The following is a 20491-nucleotide window of genomic DNA, read 5'->3' as shown; positions in this document are numbered from 1 at the left end:
TCAATTTTAGCCTCTGGAATAGGAAGCTTCAGGCTTTCTCAACAGCTAGGAGCTGAAGATTTGAAGGTTCACTCTCTCATGTTCTTATCCTAGCTTCACTGTTACTTCTCTGTCCTGGCTGGATAAAGAGGTAATAAGAAAGCCAGATCCATTTTGTCTCTGTCTCCTTCACAGAGAAGTGACTATCCCCCATCATGTGTTCTTCTGCCCCTCTCCAAAGGGGAGCACTCTACTCTACGCTTGTCTGAAGCACATAGGTAGAGAGTGGTGTGTCTGCTGCACATTTAGGAGGCAGAGAGTGAATTCAGTTTGTCTGACCATCAAGTTGGTGCTTTCATCACTAAATACACTACCACATTTACCACCACAATTAAACCCTTGGATTTCAACCCAACTGATTCAAAGGTTCTTAGAACTGTATACATTCTCCACAACCTGGCTAATGCCATGCTGCCAACCAGCCACCCAAAACCTATGAACAGAATTCCTCATCCACTTCTCCTGATGGAGAATGTTCACGGCAAAATAAAATTGTGCCAAATTCCCACAGCTCTTCTAACCTTGCTTATGTAGCCTGTGAACCATGTAAGCCTTGCCAAGCCCTTGACTGTAGCCATTGGCTTCAATTATACACATACTACTAGAAAATGCTTATAATTAATTACAGTAGCTATTTTTCATTGCTACATAGCTCTCCCATATTATTCGCTGTAGCAGCACTCTAGTACTTAGAAGATATATCATACAGAAATAAAAAGGCTCATAACAGACCCCAATGAAGAGAACGAAAATATCTTGTTAAACTGTGCAGCAGCCACTGGAGTTGAAGTCACTGTAGGAGAGGTCACAGCTGCAACTGTTTTTGCTGTCGCTTGCCCTAGGGTTACAAGAACAACAAAAGTTGCAGAAAGCAGTACGTACAAAACCAGTGCATCATCTTTTCACCTTCAGGTCCCGCTCAGCATAGGCCGGTCATGTCACGCGCTCTACCTAGAGAATTTTTTAGGCCAAGCCCAGCAGAGTTCTCACATATTGGATGGATCATGTGCAGCATCAAAAGGAAAAGAGCAGTTCACAAACACACATTGTGTCCTATTGCACAAACTGGAAACAACAGAAAACAAAAGTCTTGCAAAATTCTAACATCATATCCTCAGAAAGTGCATTTCAGTTTTATTTTATTTGCTTGACACTTATACATAAAAGTATTAATGCTACTAGTGCAAGACTGCAGATCATTTGAACCATTATTTAACACAACTGAAGCAATAATTTGTATTTGACTAGGAGCGAAGTTAATGGTCACATTCTCTCATAAAATAAAGATTATAGAGCAAACAAAATCTACCAAGAGATCCTTGACAGTGTTCCCTCCTGAAACCATCACCATAACAACCAGTGTTCAAATACAGAGAAGGTACTATCAAATTCAACATCTGACATTTTCAACTTACATTTTACGAGGCTCGTGTTCTTTTCTAAAGTATTGTTTTGTTATGTAAAATGTGGTTCCTGACTACTTTTATTGGCTCTATTCTCTGATTAAGAAGCAACCTACATCTATGGATTAAAGGGAATATTTCATGAGTATCAACGATGTGATGGATTTCAGAAATTTATGCAAGAGGTTTTATAAAAACCCATACCCATTTCAAGCACTGCTATCTAACACATGCATGAAGATAACTCCTCCTGCCACCACTGATTTCCTCTTTTCTTTATACAGTGAAACAAGCAAGCATTACTGTAATTCTTAATTTTCTCAGCTCCATTCCATTTTACATTTTGTTAGAGGGCAAAGGGGCACTAATTTGGAATTCTTAAGCTACATGTAACTGAACAATCTTGAGTGATACTATAGTTTGAAGTATTTTTGTTTATGGCGATAAAGGATGACTACTAGGTGATCTGCCTAACAAAAAGAGATATATCTTCTAAATACTGACTTTTCAGACACTACAGGCTCTTGCTACTTGAAGAACCTAGATCCAACCCCCTCCCAAAACAAAAAAAACAAACAAAAAACTTGGGGGGGAAGAGCGTTGGGCTTTAACTGCTCTCAACCTTTATTTCTTAAGAGCAAGATGGCTCCTTATTTTGAATCCCCTTGGCACCAAGAACATGGAGAAGCCAGAGCTGCTATTGAGAAGCCACTGGAAACAACGGAAGAGCAGACAGGGATACTAGTCTGGTGTGACTGCAGAAAAACATCTTGCTCCACTCAGAAGGCTCACTCTAATCCTAATCTTTGCAAGCATGCAAACACTTATCTAGTTATTTACTTTTATCTATTTTTTACTACAGAAAAAAATGTTGAACTGAATAATGCAGGAGACAAGTAACCTTGTGGGGACTTTTCTGCAATAGCTTCTTCTTCCTACTCCATGAATCCCTTTTCTACACCATATTTCATAATTCTCCTAGCAGTCCCTTCATATAGATTTCTAGACATGATTTAGCTGTGCACTGAAAAACAAGGCTTATTAACAGTCTCTAGAGTATCCCCAAACTGATATGCAAAAGCCAGAAGAGCCTGGAGGGAGAAAATGTTTGACAGTCCCTTTGATCACATCTGAGCACAAACCTCAGAAGTCACAGAAAACCAATGGTGCAGTCAAATGGATTAGTGATTAATTCATGCTGAAGTATATTCAACTACTATTTAAAGCCATTTGCAATGAAATAGCAGTGTCTCATTTTCTAATAACTAACCCAGAACTGCCAAGTTCCAGGTGTCAGAGTGCTATGTGCCAACTGCTTGCCAGGTTCCTCTTTTGGCCTATATACCATACGGGATGGTTGAACTAGGCAGCTACAGTAGAATAGATTAATGCCCACCTATTATCCATCACTTCTTCAGTCTTAGGCCATATCTACACGACAAACTTAAGTTGACTTTATGTAAGTCGACATTGAGCCTCCGATTTAAGCAAGTCGATCCTGCGCGTTCACGCTATGCTCATTGGGTCATCAGAGTGCATCCTCATTAGCAGGGCTTGTATTGATGCACGGAGCACTGTACTATGGGAAGCTATCACACAGTGCACGGAGCTGACTGGAATTTTGGGTTGGGCTTGCAATGTCTTATGGGACCAAAACATTGACGCGGGTGGTTAAGGGAATATGGCATTAGCCTCCCATTATGCACTTACCTCCCTCGCTCCCTGAAATCAACAGCAAACAAACCAAGCCTTTTTCGTAAGCCTGGGTGCCTGCGTGGACACCATAGCATAATAAGCATGGACTGCGCTCAGCTGTACACTGTTGTTGTGAGCAATACAAACACCCTGCGCCTTATCCTGCAGTATTTACACAGCCGATACAGGAGCTGCCACGTGGAACAATGTGATGCCATGCAAGCAGCTCTGCTGGAACACAGAGCGGAGCAATTTACAGTTGATGGCAACAGCCAGGCATCACCTTGACATGGCTGAATGCTGTTTCTGGGCCTGGGAAACAAGCACTGACTGGTGGGACCACATCGTTATGCAGCTAGGGGATGGTGAGCAGTGGCTGCAGAACTTTCGAATGTGTACGGTCATTTCCCAGTAAATGGTGTGAAGAGCACTCCCCAGCCCTGAAGAGCAGCAATACTAAAGCAAGAGCTGCTCTGACAGTTGAGAAGCGAGTGGCAACAGCTCTGTGGGAGCTTGCAATGCCAGACTGCTACCCATCAGTGGGGCATCAATTTGGAGTGGGTAAGTCTACCGCGGGATCTGTTGTGATCCAAGTTTGCAGGGCCATTAACAGACTTTTGATAAAAAGGGTAGTGACTCTGGGCAACGTGCAGGACATAGTGGATGGTTTTGATGCGATGGGGTGATAGACGGAACACATATCCCTATCTCGGCACCAGACCACCTTGCCAAAGAGAACATAAACCGAAATGGGTACTTCTCAATGGTGTTGCAAGTGCTGGTGGATCACAGAGGCTGTTTCATAGACATCAACATGGTTGGTTGGTTGGGAAAGGTGTGTGATGCATGCATCTTTAGGAACACAGGTCTGTTCAGAAAGCTGGAAGCAAGGACTTTCTTTCCAGATTGCAAAATAATCATTGGTGATATTAAAATGCCAATCATGATCCTGGGAGACCTAGCCTACTCCTTACTCCCATGGCTCATGAAGCCGTACACAAGCAGCCTGGACAGTAGTAAGGACCAGTTCAACCATAGGCTGAGCAAGTGCAGAAAGGTGGTAGAATGTGCCTTTGGACGTTTAAAAGGTCGCTGGCACTGTTTGCTTACTAGGTTTGACCTCAGTGAAAGCAATATCCCCATTGTTATTGCTGCCTGCTGTGTGCTCCATAGTATTTGTGAAACAAAGGGAGAAAAGTTTCTGGTGGGATGGGGTTCAGGCAGATCGTTTGGCAGCCAATTTTGAGCAGCCACACACCAGGGCAAGAAGAAGAGCACATCAAGGGGCTCTGCGTCTCCATGAGGCTTTGAAAACCAGTTTCAGCAACGAGCCAGAGTAATGCGACACTTATCTGTGGTATTCCTTACCAAACTGTCCCCTCCATTGCATTTTCTCCCCTGTAAACTCCACCCCCACCAACCACCATGTGTTAAATGAATAAAGAGCCTTTTCTCCTCAATCCATTAAGTTTTATTATGCACACAGACAGCAAAGAAAAGTAAGAACCTGGGGCAAAAGGGCTCTTAACACTGGGGAGAAAGAGGAAAGCTTGCTTATGGATGCACTGTAACAACAATCAAAGGTGTGGGAATGGGCACCTTCTGGTCCTTGTACCCTCCCCTGGTGTTGAGTGCAAGGGATACCAAAAACTCCCTCTCCCCGCCCCACAGGACATTTTGGGGAGGAGGATGTAGAACTGGTTAATGATGGCAGCAGGTTCAGCATAGGCTGCAGAGGGACTCTAGCATCCAGCTGCCTTTTCTGAACCTCAGCCAGACGCCTCAACATGTCTGATTGCTCCTTCAAAATCGGCAGCATCTCTTCCTACATGGCACGCTCTTGTTCCCTGCACGCTCTTCTGTCCTCCCTGTCCATGACCAGGTCCTCGGACACTGTAATCCTCCATGCTCTGAGCTCTGTCTTGCCACTCTCGAAGGCACGCATTAACCTATTGAACATGTCCTCCCGAATCTTCTTTTTTCTGCCTTCTAATCTGGAAAAGTCTCTGTCCCGGTGTGGAGGATGGGCCAATGGACAAGGTTTCAGCTGCAAGGAATGCAACGCACAAGGGTAGCATTGACAGTGCATGCATTGTTTCTGGTGCAAGGTTAATTTTTTCTTTTTCTTTTTTTTTTCTTTCTTTTTTTTTTTTTTTTTGAAGAAAACAACACCCTGCAATACACTTCACTGCAAGCCACTGGCTATTGCAAGCGTCGGTTTGCTGCTCCAGCCATGGTGAGTAAGGCCATGAGGCATGGGCAAGAGGTCTTGTGCTGCTGCTTTTGTGAAGACATCCTTGGGATCACAGGTTGGAACTTGAGAAAAGGCCCCTTTCCCCTTAGCAACCTGGATGGTGCTTGAGGACAGGGACCAGGGTAGAGCCCCCCAAATACTTTGTTAAAAAACAAAAAACAAAGAAACAAAAAAAACTATTTTATGGGTCGGGGGGGTGGTAAGGAGAAACAGGAAGTCACCTCCCCCCCTCCCTTTTTTTTTTTTCCCTCCCAACGCTGCTTGCAACACAGTGATCCCTTCCAACTACAACCATGGCATGTTTGGGAAAGAGTGGTTGTGAGACCCATATTTCACCAAACAGGGGGGGTGGATTACTAGTTGACTTGTTTGCGGTTTAAGGGCGAGCATCGAAAACTTCCTCCGTTTCCCCTACGTGACCCTATGCGATATCACTCTCCTGAGGGTAACAGACGCAGCAAGGGAGCAGATGCTGCAAGCGTCTGGATACAGAACAGGTCCTTATGCGGCAATGCTGCGTGCTGCAGAGTTAATACTGGAGTGGCATGGGAAAGTGTCTTACCGTGGTGGATGAAATAAGGCAGACCTTCCCAGAAACTTTCTGCAAAAGGATTGCAGAGTACCTCCATGAAAGATTCCTACAGATCTCCAGGGAGGATTCCCGGGCCATCCCCACGCACATAAACAGTCTTTTTTGGACAGCACCCTCTGCATAGCTGGAGTGGCCACCGATACCCACTACACTTATTTTTGTGTTCAGATTAAACATAAAAAATAATAGCATGTAACCCCGACAGTTTGACTGGAAATGTGGACTCACCAGAGGCGCCTTCCCCAGCATCACGCTCTGCCGTCAACTGGTCCTGCGCAGGGATGGGCTCCAGGGTTAAAAACAGTTCTTGGCTGTCTGGGAGAATGGATCCTCCACTTGCCTGCCTCACATTCTCCTCCTCCTCCTCTTCATCAATGTCCTCCTCGTTGTTGCATCCTGGGGCTCTTGGGAGGGATCTATGAAGTGTTTTGGGGTCGTGGTGGGGTCACCGCCAAGAATCGCATGCAGCTCCTCATAAAAGCGGCATGTCTGTGGGCCAGAACCAGAACGACTGTTCGCCTCCCTTGTCTCCTGGTACGCCTGCCGAAGCGTCTTTATTTTCACGTGGCACTGCTGCATGTCCTGGTGTAGCCCTTCTCCCCCATGCCCCGCACTATATCCCCTATGCCCCGCATGATCTTGACACAGATGTCAGAGTTTCTTCTGCTGGATTGGAGCTCTGCCTGTACAGACTCTTCTCCCCACACAGCAATAAGATCCAACACCTCCTGTGTACTCCATGCTGGAGCGCGTTTGCAGCCTTGTGTCTCCATGATCAGCTATGCTGGCGAGCTCTCCACGCTGATCAAATAGGAAATGAAAAATCAAAAGTTCCCGGGGCTTTAACAGGGGAGTGGCTGCTTCCTGTGTACCTGACATGCAGTGGAGTGGAAAGTGCTCTCCAGAGTGGTCACAGCAGAGCACTGTGGGACACCTCCTGGAGGCCAATTCATTTGAATTACACAACGCAGTGTCTACACTATCCTCATGTCAACCCGTGGATGTTGAATCAAGCACTACACCTCTCACGGAGGTGGAGTATAGAAGTTGACTTTACAGGCCACTTAACGGTGGAAGGGACTCGGTAGTATAGACACATACATTATTAGATCGACTTAACATGGCTTATGTCGACCTAAGTTTCTAGTGTACACCAGGTCTTAGTCATGGAATAACAAAGTCCATTCACATGTATCTTCACTTTGAAGGCAGCAAACGACTGTTGTATAAAGACGTGTGGGCAATTCCAAACTCTACATAATCACAGTAGAAGTTAACATTGATCTCTGAAACATTCTTGGGTGTATCTTTGATCATATTTCAAACCATTGGTGTAGCAACTCATTGTAAGGAGGTCTGCAGTAGCCCTCAAAATAGGTAACTTATCGACTGCCTAACATGGGTTATTCTGGTTAATACCACAAATTCAGAAATGAATAGGGGACAGTATTACTGTTACCTCTAGACAAGGATGTCATTGTGGCACTTCAGTGGAAATCCTTTACACAATCTAAGAGCTTGCCTACATAGTAAGTTACTGCATGGCAAGCCAGGGTGTGAATCTACAGTTCAACAGCTTGCCACAAAATCATCTCGTGTGGATGCTGCTACAGTGCAATGAAAATTCCATAGTGCAGCTAAGCGTACCGCGCTTTCAAGCCCTAAACAGGCTTCCGTTTTAACTGATTTTTTTAAATACACCAGTGTCCAGTTCAGATACTTCAAACATTTAAAGGGAACACACAAGCTAAATATTACGTGTAGTCACCTTGGTTCCAGAATGAAAAAGGAACTTTTTCAAGGCAGAATTTTAGACAAAAACCATGTGGATGGGTTGAGTTTTGAGCAGCTGTTCCATTTATCTTTTGTACCTTTGCTTTTAAAACTCTCTCTCTAGACTGAAATAGTAAGAGGCCAGTCAACAGAAGCTGAATCAGTGTCTTGACTTTTTTCCCCCCTATGCTCTGAAGGACGGGCCTTCTCCCATTTTTGTTTCCATCTCAATAGAAATGACAACTGACCTGAGATTTTGTTGCCCGCTGATATTTGACCAGCTGTAGTAGTGATGGTACATGGTATGGATGCAGATACAGGTGAAGACTGTGCCTTAAGTGAGCTGGTTAGAGACCCCTAAAAATACAAACACCACTTAATGTAAATATTACGTCACTGCACGAGCGTATAATTGAAAAAACTTTTTTTTGAAGTTACTCTGTAATTTTGAGGTGGATTTGGTGTTAAAGAAGGAAAGGAGCACTATATCTAGATAAAACAAGGAGAAGCTGGCCAAAGCACCTGCCAACACTAGCAATGCATCTTGTCCTAATCTGCAGCATTCCCCTTCCTATTACAGTTGTGAGACCACACATAGCTCTACAAAACTCAATAGACAGTCCACACTCAACTCTTCCAATGAGTCTCCAGTCTAGCCCAGCAAACCTCTGTTACTGCAGTTCTGAGGCTCTCCTGAACGAAAACTGACAACGTTAATGGTTTGGGGATGTGGATGACCATTAACCTGTAGTAGAATCGAATCCCCCAGTTGAAAAGGTTTTATGGAAAATACTGGATGCGGAGAATTATTCTTTCTCCTGATTTCACCACCAGCCTCTGTTTTTGCATCAACTCGGAATGTCCATTAACTCAGTTAACACTATCTCCCTCACTGTTAGTTTCAGACTGACCAGCCAGTCCTGATGCTACAGTAAGACCATGGCCACTTGCAGCCGGCAAGCTATTTTCAAAAACAAAACGAAAGCAGTAGAGTTAAGAGACATAATACAGATATGTCTGGCACTATCCAGTCAGGGTCACAGATTAAGCAGGAGTTTGAAAGGAATGCCAGATAGAGATTGTAGAACGGGACTGCAAGACAACCTATTCAACAGCAGCAGAAACTGAGAGTGGTACAGCATCTGCCGGGCACAGTGCTTAATAGGTAAAAGGTAAATATCAAGAGATACCTGCTTGGCTTGATTTGTAGCAACGGTAGCCAAAACTTGGTGGACGGCTTGGGCTGCAGACTGAGGTACGGAAGATCTTTAAAAAAAAAAAAAAATAAAATAAAGATTTAATGAAAGGCTAATTTAAAAGCAGGTCTCTCCCCAAAGCATCGACTTTTGAGAAGTCCAGTACAGCACTGACAGCAAAGATTCTGAACACGTGATTCTAGCAAAACCCAAATGAACAAATCAGATTATGGAATAAACCTCTTAAATGAATAAGCCCCATTTAACAGAGCGTGGCTGCAAATGTGCCTAAAGCGCTAGACTTAAGTGATCAAGTCTCCTTCACACCCATTTATGTCACTGAAGAGAAGGTAGTGAACCCCTCTCTATTTCAACAGGGAATTGAAGAAAGATTCAGCAGGTCAGGGGATTGTGCATGTTATACACCAGGCATAAAAAGGCAAGAGGCTTTCCACACATTCCAGAGCCTGGAACTGGATACAAATATACGTAATTCTCATAAGCGATGAACAAAAGGAGATAAAAATGTGGAAAAAAAACCCTGCACTTTGGCTTCAAAGTTGTACAAACAGTGAACTAGTGAGAAAGGGTGGTGGCCTGGTTAATCTGTGATTGATAATGTGATTGCTTGGTTAGGGTGATATGAAAGCTTAACTTGCTTTATAAACTGTACTTCTGAGCCCATGGGCAATCATTAGTGGAAGGCAACTATTACTGGGATGAAACCTAGCTCCCACTGTGTGTCACATTATAGCTCTAATTATTAGAACATGGGAATTGCCATCGAGTCACAGGAACTCCTCCCATTAGTGGTCCATTTGGTCCAATAACATAGGTTTTAGAAGAAAGCAGTAAGGAAAAAACCTTATAATGACCTGTTTTCCCCACATCTAAACCAGTGACAGGTGCTCTGTAAAAAATTGCTCTCTCCCCACTATGAGACAGACCAAGATTCAGAAGTCCTCCTCTCCAGGCAGAAATCAAATCTGGGTCTCAAAAGTGCTGTAACTACTACACCACACCAACTCCCACACACTAATCAGAAGCGTGTCAGTCAGTCACATGGAAAACTCTCAGAATTTTCCTAACATCCCAAGGGAATGGGATGAGTACACACAAGAACAATTTCTCACAGCCATTTGCCTTTTTATTGCGGGTGAGGGGAGGGGAAGCTTGACTAGGATTTGATGCTTTAAAAAAGACTGGCACTAATCGCAAGTCCTTCCCTACCAGCAACGAAAGCTCCCCGTGTTGCACACACTGGAATAACCCTCTGCCCAGCTATCCCAACAACAATTTCAGCAACTGACTAGCATTAGCGAATGCTCAATATTAGAGGAAGGGAGGTGATAAGAAACATCACAAGATGCTCAAGGTCCCTGGGTGTAGAGAGAATGAATAGATACCGCCATGGCATTGGTAACTGGATGAGAGTCTCTCCCTGTCAAGCTACTTTTTCAAGTCCAGGGCATGTTTGTTATGGCAAGTCATTACAACTGACAAAAGTTCAATGGTCTATGTGCAATGAGTTGGTGATTTCAGTACAGTTTTTAGTAATCTGGAGTCCACATTCAAATCATACTTGACACCCTCAGAGAGGCCAAGAATTAAAAGGGCAGGAAGAGTGAAGTGCTCTCTAGCAATCCAGCGGGTGGGCCCTCCACAGCAAGGCAGTAGGGCATTGGTGTGGACAGATGGCTTCACTTCTTAGAACCCTCAATTCAGCACTTCTCACATGCACAAAGATGTACTCTGCGAAAGCTGCACCAGCCAGAATTAACCCTATCTAGTGGCTCTAGAGGCACGCAGTGGTGCTCCTGGAAGGGTGCTTCATGTCCCTCTGCAGCCCATGTTCGGGGCAGCACTGACTAGTGCGAAGGGTGGTGGTGTGGAGGGCGTGGCAGAAGCTATAGCCAAGTCTCCTCAGGAGAACGCCTGCCCACTGCAGACATCTCACAGCCTAGAAAATAAGTCATTAGTGTTTGTACTAAACACAAACAGCATTTCTGGTTCTACCATATGCCCATCCATCAAGTAATTAAAGGCACTTCAGTCTTGTGCCACACAGTGCATCCAACATCTGAGGTTATTTAGCATAACTGTACTCGTTAATGAGACTGCTTCTAGACAACTATTTTAGATCCTCTGGTTAGCAAGGATCTTTTTCATCCAGATCCCTCTGTCTGCAGACTGTTACACACAGTGCATTACACTGTAACAGTAATGCCCTATATCCTGAATGCTCTCCTCCAATCCTCAGGGCACAAGCTAGTCTTAAGATTCAGACCATGTCTGCCTGCCAGTCAGGAACAAAGCCCTTTTATCTCAAGCCAAGGTGATGTCATGCATTTCTAATACTGAATCAAATGTCTAAGTCTGATGTGACATCATCGTTCTGCACGCGCCCTCTCAGGACCACCACCCACCCACACACTCCCTCCCCACCCGCCAGAACGACAACCATTCAGATGTATTATAACCAGACTGCTACTGAAGCTTCAGGGAAGGGCACCCCGCATTCCTGAACTGAATGAGAACAAGCTATGCAATGAGTTGTAACCAGCCTGTACAGGGTGCACCGTGACCGATATCTCCACAGATGTTTTACCTTCAGCTCTACATACCATCAGCACACCCCGAGCCAAGTGTCAATAAAATTTGAAACCCAATAATGAAGGGGAAAAGCCAGTACCATGCCTGAAGGCTAGATTTGGTAAATATCACACAAAGATTCCTACAGGTCACAAATACATTGAGCACAGGGGATTGCCATTTCAATACTCAGAATCAGTGTACTGGCAACAGAACTTATTTGCTTGTCATCAACACAATATGCAAGATCCCAGGTGGAAACGCCATGGTAGTTTCCTATAGGTGATAACTTGAAAGCTCATGCACAAACAATTTACCTGCCAAAAGCCCTATCTAAAGCCAACTTGACTAATGCACAGCTCCAGCAGATGTGTACACCAAGTTCAGTTCATTTCCACACAAACTAGATTATGTACAGAATGCAGGGGAGATGGGAAAAGGCAGGATTCAACCTCAGACCCACTTACAGTCATAACACACTCCTAGCATTCTTTCATCCCAGGATCTGAAAGCACTTCTGAACATTAAGCCTAATCATACCTCTGGAAGCAAGTGAGCATTACACACATTTCACAGATGACTATAAAAGCATGACAGTTATGCAGCTTGCCCAAGATCACAAGAAATCTGTGGCAGGACTGGGAACAGAACTCAGGAATCTAACGCACAGACCTTTGCAATAACCCCTTGATCTCACTTCTCATTACAGGTGGGGTATTAACGAGCAATGACTGGCAAAATAAGAGCATAAAGACTCTTCAGAAATACAAATCAGGAAGATGAGACATCCCCATAATTTCATTCCGGTGTTCCCTGAAGGTGCAGCAGAGCTGTATTCCTACTGTTGAACTACCCAAAGCAGTTCTCCTCTAGGAATGCTCTGTGTGCAGTACATAGCACTGCTCTCTCCCACGCACAATAATCAATGTTACAAGAGAGAAAATGAGTGAGTTTCAGGGATTGCCAGGGCCTGCAGATGCCCGAGGCAAGCTGGAGGAACAAAGCAGGACATGCTTGGAGACACGAAGCTAGCTTATGTGAGTTGCAATACAAATACAATTCCTTTCTCCAAGAAATCAGAGAATTGGAACATTCACACACAGCTCAAATACTTGATTTCTAAACACTTCATGGTCAGCTAGAGGAGACAGTCACTTGCTAGAGAAACAGATCTGTGGAGTTTTACTAAATAGCAAATGTGTCAATTAAAGTTCGCCTTCCCAAATCAGCTTTTTACAGGGACAGGGAGGAAGAGGGTTCTCTGGACCTTCTCCCCTAGACTTACGTCCCTAAATCAACAGTTGTGGCAATTCTACTGGCAGTGGAGTTGCTGCTCCTTTGGGAGCCACGAGTGTTTGGGAAAATTCTTTAATCAACAGCCTTTTTTGTTTTCCTAATTAAGAGACTATTAAACTAGGCTTAAAGGTCACCTGTGTCTTATCAATGGGTTTGCGTCTTACGCTGCCACTGTTGCCGGGGCTCAGAGCCTCTCTGTGCCTTCTGCTTCTGCAGGGGGCCTTCGGCAGAGAGAGGTGCTGCTGGGGGAAACCCTCAGCATGAAGTCTCTTGGCTGAAAGCCACCTGCTGGAGCAGAGGGCAAAGAGGCTCTCAGTGCAGGCAGCAGATCTCTTTCTAGCTGAATTGTTGCATGGCCTGGCAAGTGCTTGTGTCTGGGGTGCTCCCAACACTGGAGGGTTCCAGAGTATTGCATACTAGAAGCATATGGAAATTCAACTTAGGGCTGTGCAGGGGCTCTGAACAGAAGCTGGGCCCTAGACTCACATTTAACACAGGAGGATGTTCCAGGAGAAATACAGAAGGAAGAGAAAAGCAGGGGAGAAGGGCTACAGAGTAAACAGCTAGGAGATTCAACAGGTGACAGAGTGTGACTGAAATATTCAGCTTCTTAAGAGCCCTCCTGGTCCCAAACCCCTTATAAAAAAAGAACTCTAAAGTATAATACACCAGAAAGTGTCAGGTACTGAGTTTTGAGACAAGGGAGAGTTCTCAGCTGCTGGAGGCTTTTTTGATCCTATGTCTGCAGAATCCAAAGTTGAGATATATAATACACACACGTCAGTCCTGGAAACCCTTAACTAACTTTTATCATCATGATGCAAAATACAGCAAAAAGTAGTTTGAAGCATCCTCTCAAGCAGCACCAGAGAATGCACTTTCCCTTGTCGCTTTCAGTCACTGGTATCAGCTGGTCAAGAAAAGTGACAATTTCCAAAGCCAGTGCAGATATGAACCCCCCCAGTGAAAGCCAACTTTCATCAGCAAAGCAGGATTACTTCTGCTACATGGACAGTTAACTTACTCAAACACTATGCTACAGCCATAAAAACTTTCACTTCTTGCTTCTTCTGCCTCCTATTGGCTACACACAACCACATATCCCCACACAAAAGGAACTCTCAAATTACAAAGGTCTATTATACACCTGATCTAGTCCATCTTATAAACTCCAATTTCTCTGACTGTTACCGACCAGGACATTCATATTCTCTCCTCCTGCTCACGACCTGAACTCGCTTCACTGAATGCGTTAAGCCTCTCCTCTTACTAGGTCTGTTTAAACTTTATGTTAAAATAGCTACAGACTAAACACTTTAAATTTAAAGCAAACATAAAACAAGAATCTAAAGGTCCTTGAATACTTTAGATTAAAAAAAAGTTAAAGATATCTGCTATGATTTCATGAAACAAGTCCACTTAAAAAAAATATACAGACCACCTTTTTTCAGAGGGTCTCAAAGTGCTTCACAAAATATTGTGCCCACTGCACAGATGAGGAAACTGAGGCAGAGGGGTTAGTAGCTTGCTCAAGATCTCACAGTGACAGAGCGCCAAACAAAAGTCTGCCACTAGATAATGCTGACTCATTGAAGGCACTCTGGTTACATAGCACATATCAAGTATAAGGCAGACATCTTGTGTATTATTGCTCAAAACTATATCTTGAAGTTTTGTGGTGACAAATTAGAACCTAGTGATAAAGATGCAGCCTCACTGTGTGATGCTGGATGTTCTTTGTTATAATATATAAAGAAATTAAGAGAATAAAAAGACTCACTGATTCAGCCTTCCTGCTCCTTCTACTGGAGCAGTACAGAATGTCAGCATACAGGAGCAGAATGCTGTCGTAATGCGTCGAAGTAAAAGCCAGATCAGATTTGTCAGCTATTACCTTCTATATTCACGAAGGTTTTCCAAACCAATTTCAATCACAGATTTATGTATAGAGATCATCTCAATTTGTACATTTCTCTGTTCCGTTGTCAAATTACATCCAGATGTCACTGAAGACATTTCAGTGACTTACTCTTTGCAGTAAGAACTTAAATTACTTTTAAAATCAGAGAAAGGTATAAGTGTATCATCTCCATGTAAATGATTTTGTGCAACTCATGACCTTAACATTTGCCAAAAAAGTTCTTCCCAAAGGGGAAATGATAGTGAGCCATTGATGTTTTATTAGAATATGATTTCTACTCACTCAGTGTAGCTACGCTCGCTTGGTCTGATGAATGTTGGTGTAATAGATATATAGGATATTTATTATAAAAGTGCCAGATTGAAGGCAAAGCACAGAGCAGGTAAATACAGGCAGAGGGGGGGCAAGCTTCCGCACACAGTCCCACAATGCTTCAGGACTGTTTCTGAAGGGGTCACCTCTCTGAGAGGAAAATTTGGTCTTCAAGCTCCTTCAATCCTTAGCTCTTCTGATGAAACTATTAACAAAGGAAAGTCTGGTTCCAACTGTGGAGATGCCCTTTGGTTTTTTTGGCGAGGAGATCAACCACACACTAACAACTGGACTGAGGCCACCAACTTGTTTAACTACAGGCCACAGAACACCTGACTAGATAATGACTAGAAATCATTGCAGCTCAACAACCCAGAGAAGGTGCTGCTGTGGCAAGAGAGAAACAGGTAGCCTGAAGTAGCAAAAACTGACAACTTTGCTGGATGGATGCTCTTTATTTAGTAATCAATGTGACTGGCTACCATGGGTTCTATTTGGTAGATTTTTTTTTAGATGGTACACTTTTATGAGGTTATTTATACAATAAGGCTCTAAAAGCCTTTGAAATATAAAGGTATATGGCACCCCATGAATTAGATACAGATGGATACTGCAAGTCTAAAACTATTTGAAGCTAAAATAGTTATATCAGAGTTCAAGTTAACACTCATCCAAGATGTGCATCGATTGTTCATTTTGGATACAGCACTTCTAACAAGGCTGCATAACGGTGAGTGAGATGATCATTGAGGCAATATAGTTTAGATATAGTTTCACTCCTGGGGGAATTCTGTGCCACTGCACACGTGCATAATTAATGTGCCACACATTTTTAATTTTGTTGTTGCAGAAAATAGCTTCTGCCGGAAAGTTGCTGCCATTCCACCTTTTGCGCACAAGAGGGCGCTATGGCACTAGAACAGAGCAGCCGCTCCTGGCCAGCCTCAGCAGAAAATAACTTTGTCTGGAAAGTTGCTGCAATTCTGCCTTTTCCCCACCAGAGGGCACTGTGGCGCTAGAACACAGCAGCCACTCCCAGCCAGCTAGGGAAGAGAAACAGCCTGCAGTGCCTTCTTCACAATGCCTGTCGGGTCAGGTCAGGAGACAGACAGCATGGGGCTGCTGGGGGTCAGACTGGGGTTCATAAGGGCTAGTGGGGGAGGCCAGAACAGGAGTGGAGGCACAAGGCCACGATGGGAAGAAGCTGCAGGGCCACATGGGGGAAGGGGATGGCTGAGTGGGGACACGGACACATAAGGACAGGGGGGAAGGGGCACAGCTGAATGGGGGCACAGAGAGTGGGTGTCTGAGTGGGGATGGAGGGACACGTGGACACGGGGTGCAAGGACACATGGGGACAGGGGCAGATGTGCCTGACTGAATGGGAGAGGCTAGGGGTCAGCCAGGGTCTGCGTGGAGGAAGCTCGCTTAACAATCCCTCCCCACCCCCGGAAAAAACTGTTCCATATTTTTCCAACCCATACCCAACAACCCTCCAGGTTCACACCCAGGCTCCTTCCCAGAAATTACTTCCCTCTCCCTCAGCTCCTCCATTACCCCCGACTCCCCCAAGCCTTTGCACTGCATCTGACAGGTGCAGGAAATATGGTTCTGTATTGTAGTTTAAATGAATTAATACAGAACTGAGTAATAATATGCCTAGTAAGGAATCTATTGGTCAAAAAATATTTCCTGAATCTTTTTTGTTGCCTGTATTGTTACAGACATACTTGCTGACAGGTATTTTGAAATAAGTTACCCAAAATAATAATTGAAACTGGTGTGATTATAGTGTGTTTTGACAAATAAAATATGCAGAATTTTGCAATATTGGGTGCACAATTTTTAATTTTTTGGCACAGAACATGCAACAAACAAACCATGTAGAGATCACTTCCACAGGCTCATCCCAATTTGGCTTTTGGCAGGAGTTCTGGGCACCGTTATTTGGTAGTCTACAGCTCTTCAAGAAAGTACTGTCTCAGAGGAAGGTAGTTGCTTTTAGGGAAAATGAAATACTAAGGAACTTCTGAACCTTCTCCAAGCATAGACCCTCCAAGCTGGACTCCCAGAGGTAAGCAACAACTGATGCTCACCATTAGAAAACACCTTTTCCAAGGCATTCTGATAAGCTACTTCAAAATAATACTGCTTTCCCTTCTCCATCAAAAAGAGGAATACAAAATACATGAAATCCACAAGTGGCAAACTGAAATAGTTCCAAGAGGCGCATGTCCAATGCACACCATTGTCCAGGATAAAGCATTTGCAATTCCAGACAATTTACACTGGAAGCAAATGGTGAATTTATCTCTTTGTAATACCTTTTTTCTTTTCTTTTTTCTTTGTTTTATCATGGTAGGAAGACAGCATAATCCTTAACTCCTCTAATACTTTTCAGTGGAAATCTCTCCTCCCTCACTTTTTAAAAAAATCATTCATTTCTCTTGGTTTAAACCATCACAGAAAACAAGATTTCAAGGTCATTACCGACAGAGAAAAGAATTAGTTTTCTGGCTGGCGGCACTGCCTGGAATGACCTGAGTTGGCAGCTGGCTGTGGAGTATGGGAAGGCCAACAGTTTCAGTTAAACTCATAGGGAAGTCAGAACTGCTTGATAAATTGTAAATTAAAAGTGAGCACATATTCGTGGGTTTCTGTTGAGCAAGACAGCCTAGCATCTGGATATATTTCTGGGGAGCTCTGCCCCAAATTAATATTTAATCCTTGATATATCAAGGGTTTTATACTGTGAAGAACTTCTAACAATGCAAGTTATCAGAGAAGCTGGAGTATAAACTTAATCCTTCAGGGCAGGGACCCAGGGGCATGGCATTAGAGAAGTAACTACAGAGCAGATGTTTTCTATGGCAGAGGGAATAAACAGGAGAGCAGCTGGACAGCTCAAACACACAGACACCCAGTCAGTTGCAGATGGGTGCATTTTCCCCACTCAAAAGTAGAGGATACATGCAAAAATACTAGTAACTGGATAGTGGGGACCAGATAGCAAAGTTTCAAGCTCGCCACTGAGGTAGTAGGATCCAGAGTTTGCATTAGCAAAACATAGGATCTAGAACCATAACAGAAAGGGGATGTACCAACATATTTTATATTTACATACAACCTAATAATGAATAACGAATTTAATACTGATCCACTAGCCTAGATTATCAGGCCTCTAAACCAGACACTGGAAATTTCCTGTTTAGCTAAATCATGTAGCATGTCCTTGAACAACTCGGGGAGGACAGTACCCACCACCTCTCCCCAGCAGGACCTGTGTGCTAACAAAGCAGCAAGGAGCAGCTGTTCATTCCTGCATTACTCCCCAAAACACTTCCGCTTCAACAGGTTCAGATTATATGAAACAGTAATACTGCCCCCTACTGGCAGATGAACCTTATTGCAAGGGCTAATTAAAGGAATATATCAGAATGTAGAGAAAGGAAAATCGTTCACGCACCCTATTACCGCAGAAACAGCAGGGGCCGAGGCATTGTTCTTCAGTTCTCGCACGTTCACCACCTGAGGGACGTTCTTTAGAGTTGATTCAGTCAAGGAGGTGCTCACTGCTTTAAGAGTGAACAGAGATGAATCCCACCAATTAGCTGAAATATTCCATTGCACATGGATTATACAAGTATCCAGAAGAGTAGCTTCTTAACTAGACCACCACCTATGTACACTTGGGAGGACAGGGAGGAAATCTGCAGTACACTAGCTACAAGGGAACTCCTGATCTATTCAAATCAGCAGAAACCATGGATTTGGCTCAAATTTGATATGAGTAATTTATTGCGGATTAGAAAACGTGTGATTTATGAGAGCACGTCTATGATATATAGAGAATTTTTGACAACTATGCATGAAGGACATTAATAACTGGTGTGATAACTGGTATCAATACTTGACAGATCTCCTGATTGCAATTCAGAATTCTGGCTATTTTATCCTTGGAACTGCGATTATGATCATATCCCTTTCCTTGCTCTCATCCCCTCCCTGCCAAAAAATCTTTCAGTGGAGAATAAAAGTCTATATTAAGGTGCCACAATTATACTGTGAAAGAATGGCAAATATAGAAATACCTATTGAGTGTGCATGATTGCTATTTTGGCCACATAAATGCATGCTCTGTGTTTGTGTATATGCAAAACGTGAGTATGTTCAAATATTAGTCCTAGGTATTAAAAGTAATTGCGTGTGTCAGTTTGTGCTGGCAATGTCATATAAACTTTACTATAAATTTAGACTGTAATTACTGTGTAGAATTACTTATCGTAAATTAGTTAGATTACTTTGTATTACTCCAATTTACATAATACAATCCAGTTTACTGGATTCTGTAATATTTGGAATTACTGTATTTTGCATTGAGAGATTTATAGAGAGTAAGTCATACTTAACACAAATCTCTTACCTTGCCCTTTTTTCCCCCCTTTCCCTTATTAAACTTCTAAGATTAATAAAAAAAGAATTTTAAATGCCTAATTTACTTTTCCAGTATTCATGCTGTCCATCTGCTTTTTGCAGTTCCATTCACCTTGGACAAGCAAGACAGACTAGTCAGTTTCCTTTTTGTATGTAGCTGAATTTTTATTATTTCCTGCAATGATTGGGTGCTACAAGGGATGTGTAAATCCAAGCAAAAACAAAAAAAAAACCCCTCATATACGGAGATTTTTCTATTAAGGTCTTTTAAAACCCCACAGCCAGATCTAAGGATTAACCTACCTGAACCTAAAGTGTTCCTTTAATATTAATATTAAACTGTTTTAAAATATACATCTTTTAATGTAACTAACATGGTGAACAACTATTAGAATGGGCAACACATCTTTTCCTTTTACCTTTCATTAATCATGGAGGATTTTTACATATAGATTGATTATTATTTCAGTTGTGCAATAGTCAACTATCAGGAATTCCTCGGGGCTTATGTATATCAGATGATCATAATGTTAGTTTTTGAAGATATATAGCAGGCGTGGCCAACCTGCACCTGAGAAGGAGCCAGAATTTACCAATGTACATTGCCAAAGAACCACAGTAATACGTCATCAGCTTCCCACCCCGCCCCCGCCCACTGGCAGCCCTGCCAATCAGCACCTCCCCATACTTCCCAAACAGCTGTTTCATGGAGTGCAGGAGGCTCTGGTGGGGGGAGGGGGAGGAGGAGGGAGGGCACAGCAGGCTCAGGGGAGGGCGTGGGAAGGGGTGGAGTGGGCGCAGAGCCTGTGGCAGAGCCAGGGGTTGAGCAGTGAGCACCCCCCGGCACACTGGAAAGTTGGCACCTGTAGCTCCAGCCCCAGAGTCGATGCCTATACAAGGAGCCGCATATTAACTTCTGAAGAGCCACATGTGGCTCCGGAGCCACAGGTTGGCCACCCCGATATACAGTCATCAACTCCTGTG

The 20491-nt window shown here is 43.5% G+C and overlaps 1 protein-coding gene across 3 annotated transcripts in view; it reads right to left on the bottom strand.

Annotated features, from left to right (window-relative positions):
- NUP214 (nucleoporin 214) overlaps nt 1-20491 on the bottom strand; it is a 76374-nt gene that overhangs the window by 21897 nt on the left and 33986 nt on the right. For 2 of the 3 annotated variants that reach the window (XM_074974191.1, XM_074974193.1), the window contains exons 24-27: nt 18540-18648; nt 8947-9022; nt 8005-8113; nt 772-877 (exon numbers count right to left, since the gene is read on the bottom strand). In XM_074974191.1, the coding sequence (XP_074830292.1) occupies nt 772-877; nt 8005-8113; nt 8947-9022; nt 18540-18648 (400 nt within the window). The remainder of the gene's footprint in view (nt 1-771; nt 878-8004; nt 8114-8946; nt 9023-18539; nt 18649-20491) is intronic. The other variant, XM_074974192.1, reaches the window with a different exon arrangement.

This window comes from Natator depressus, chromosome 16, assembly GCF_965152275.1.
Source record: "Natator depressus isolate rNatDep1 chromosome 16, rNatDep2.hap1, whole genome shotgun sequence".
Taxonomy (NCBI): Eukaryota; Metazoa; Chordata; order Testudines; family Cheloniidae; genus Natator; species Natator depressus.
The sequence above is the reverse complement of the archived record's forward strand: the minus strand, read 5'-3'. Positions and strand labels throughout refer to the sequence as shown.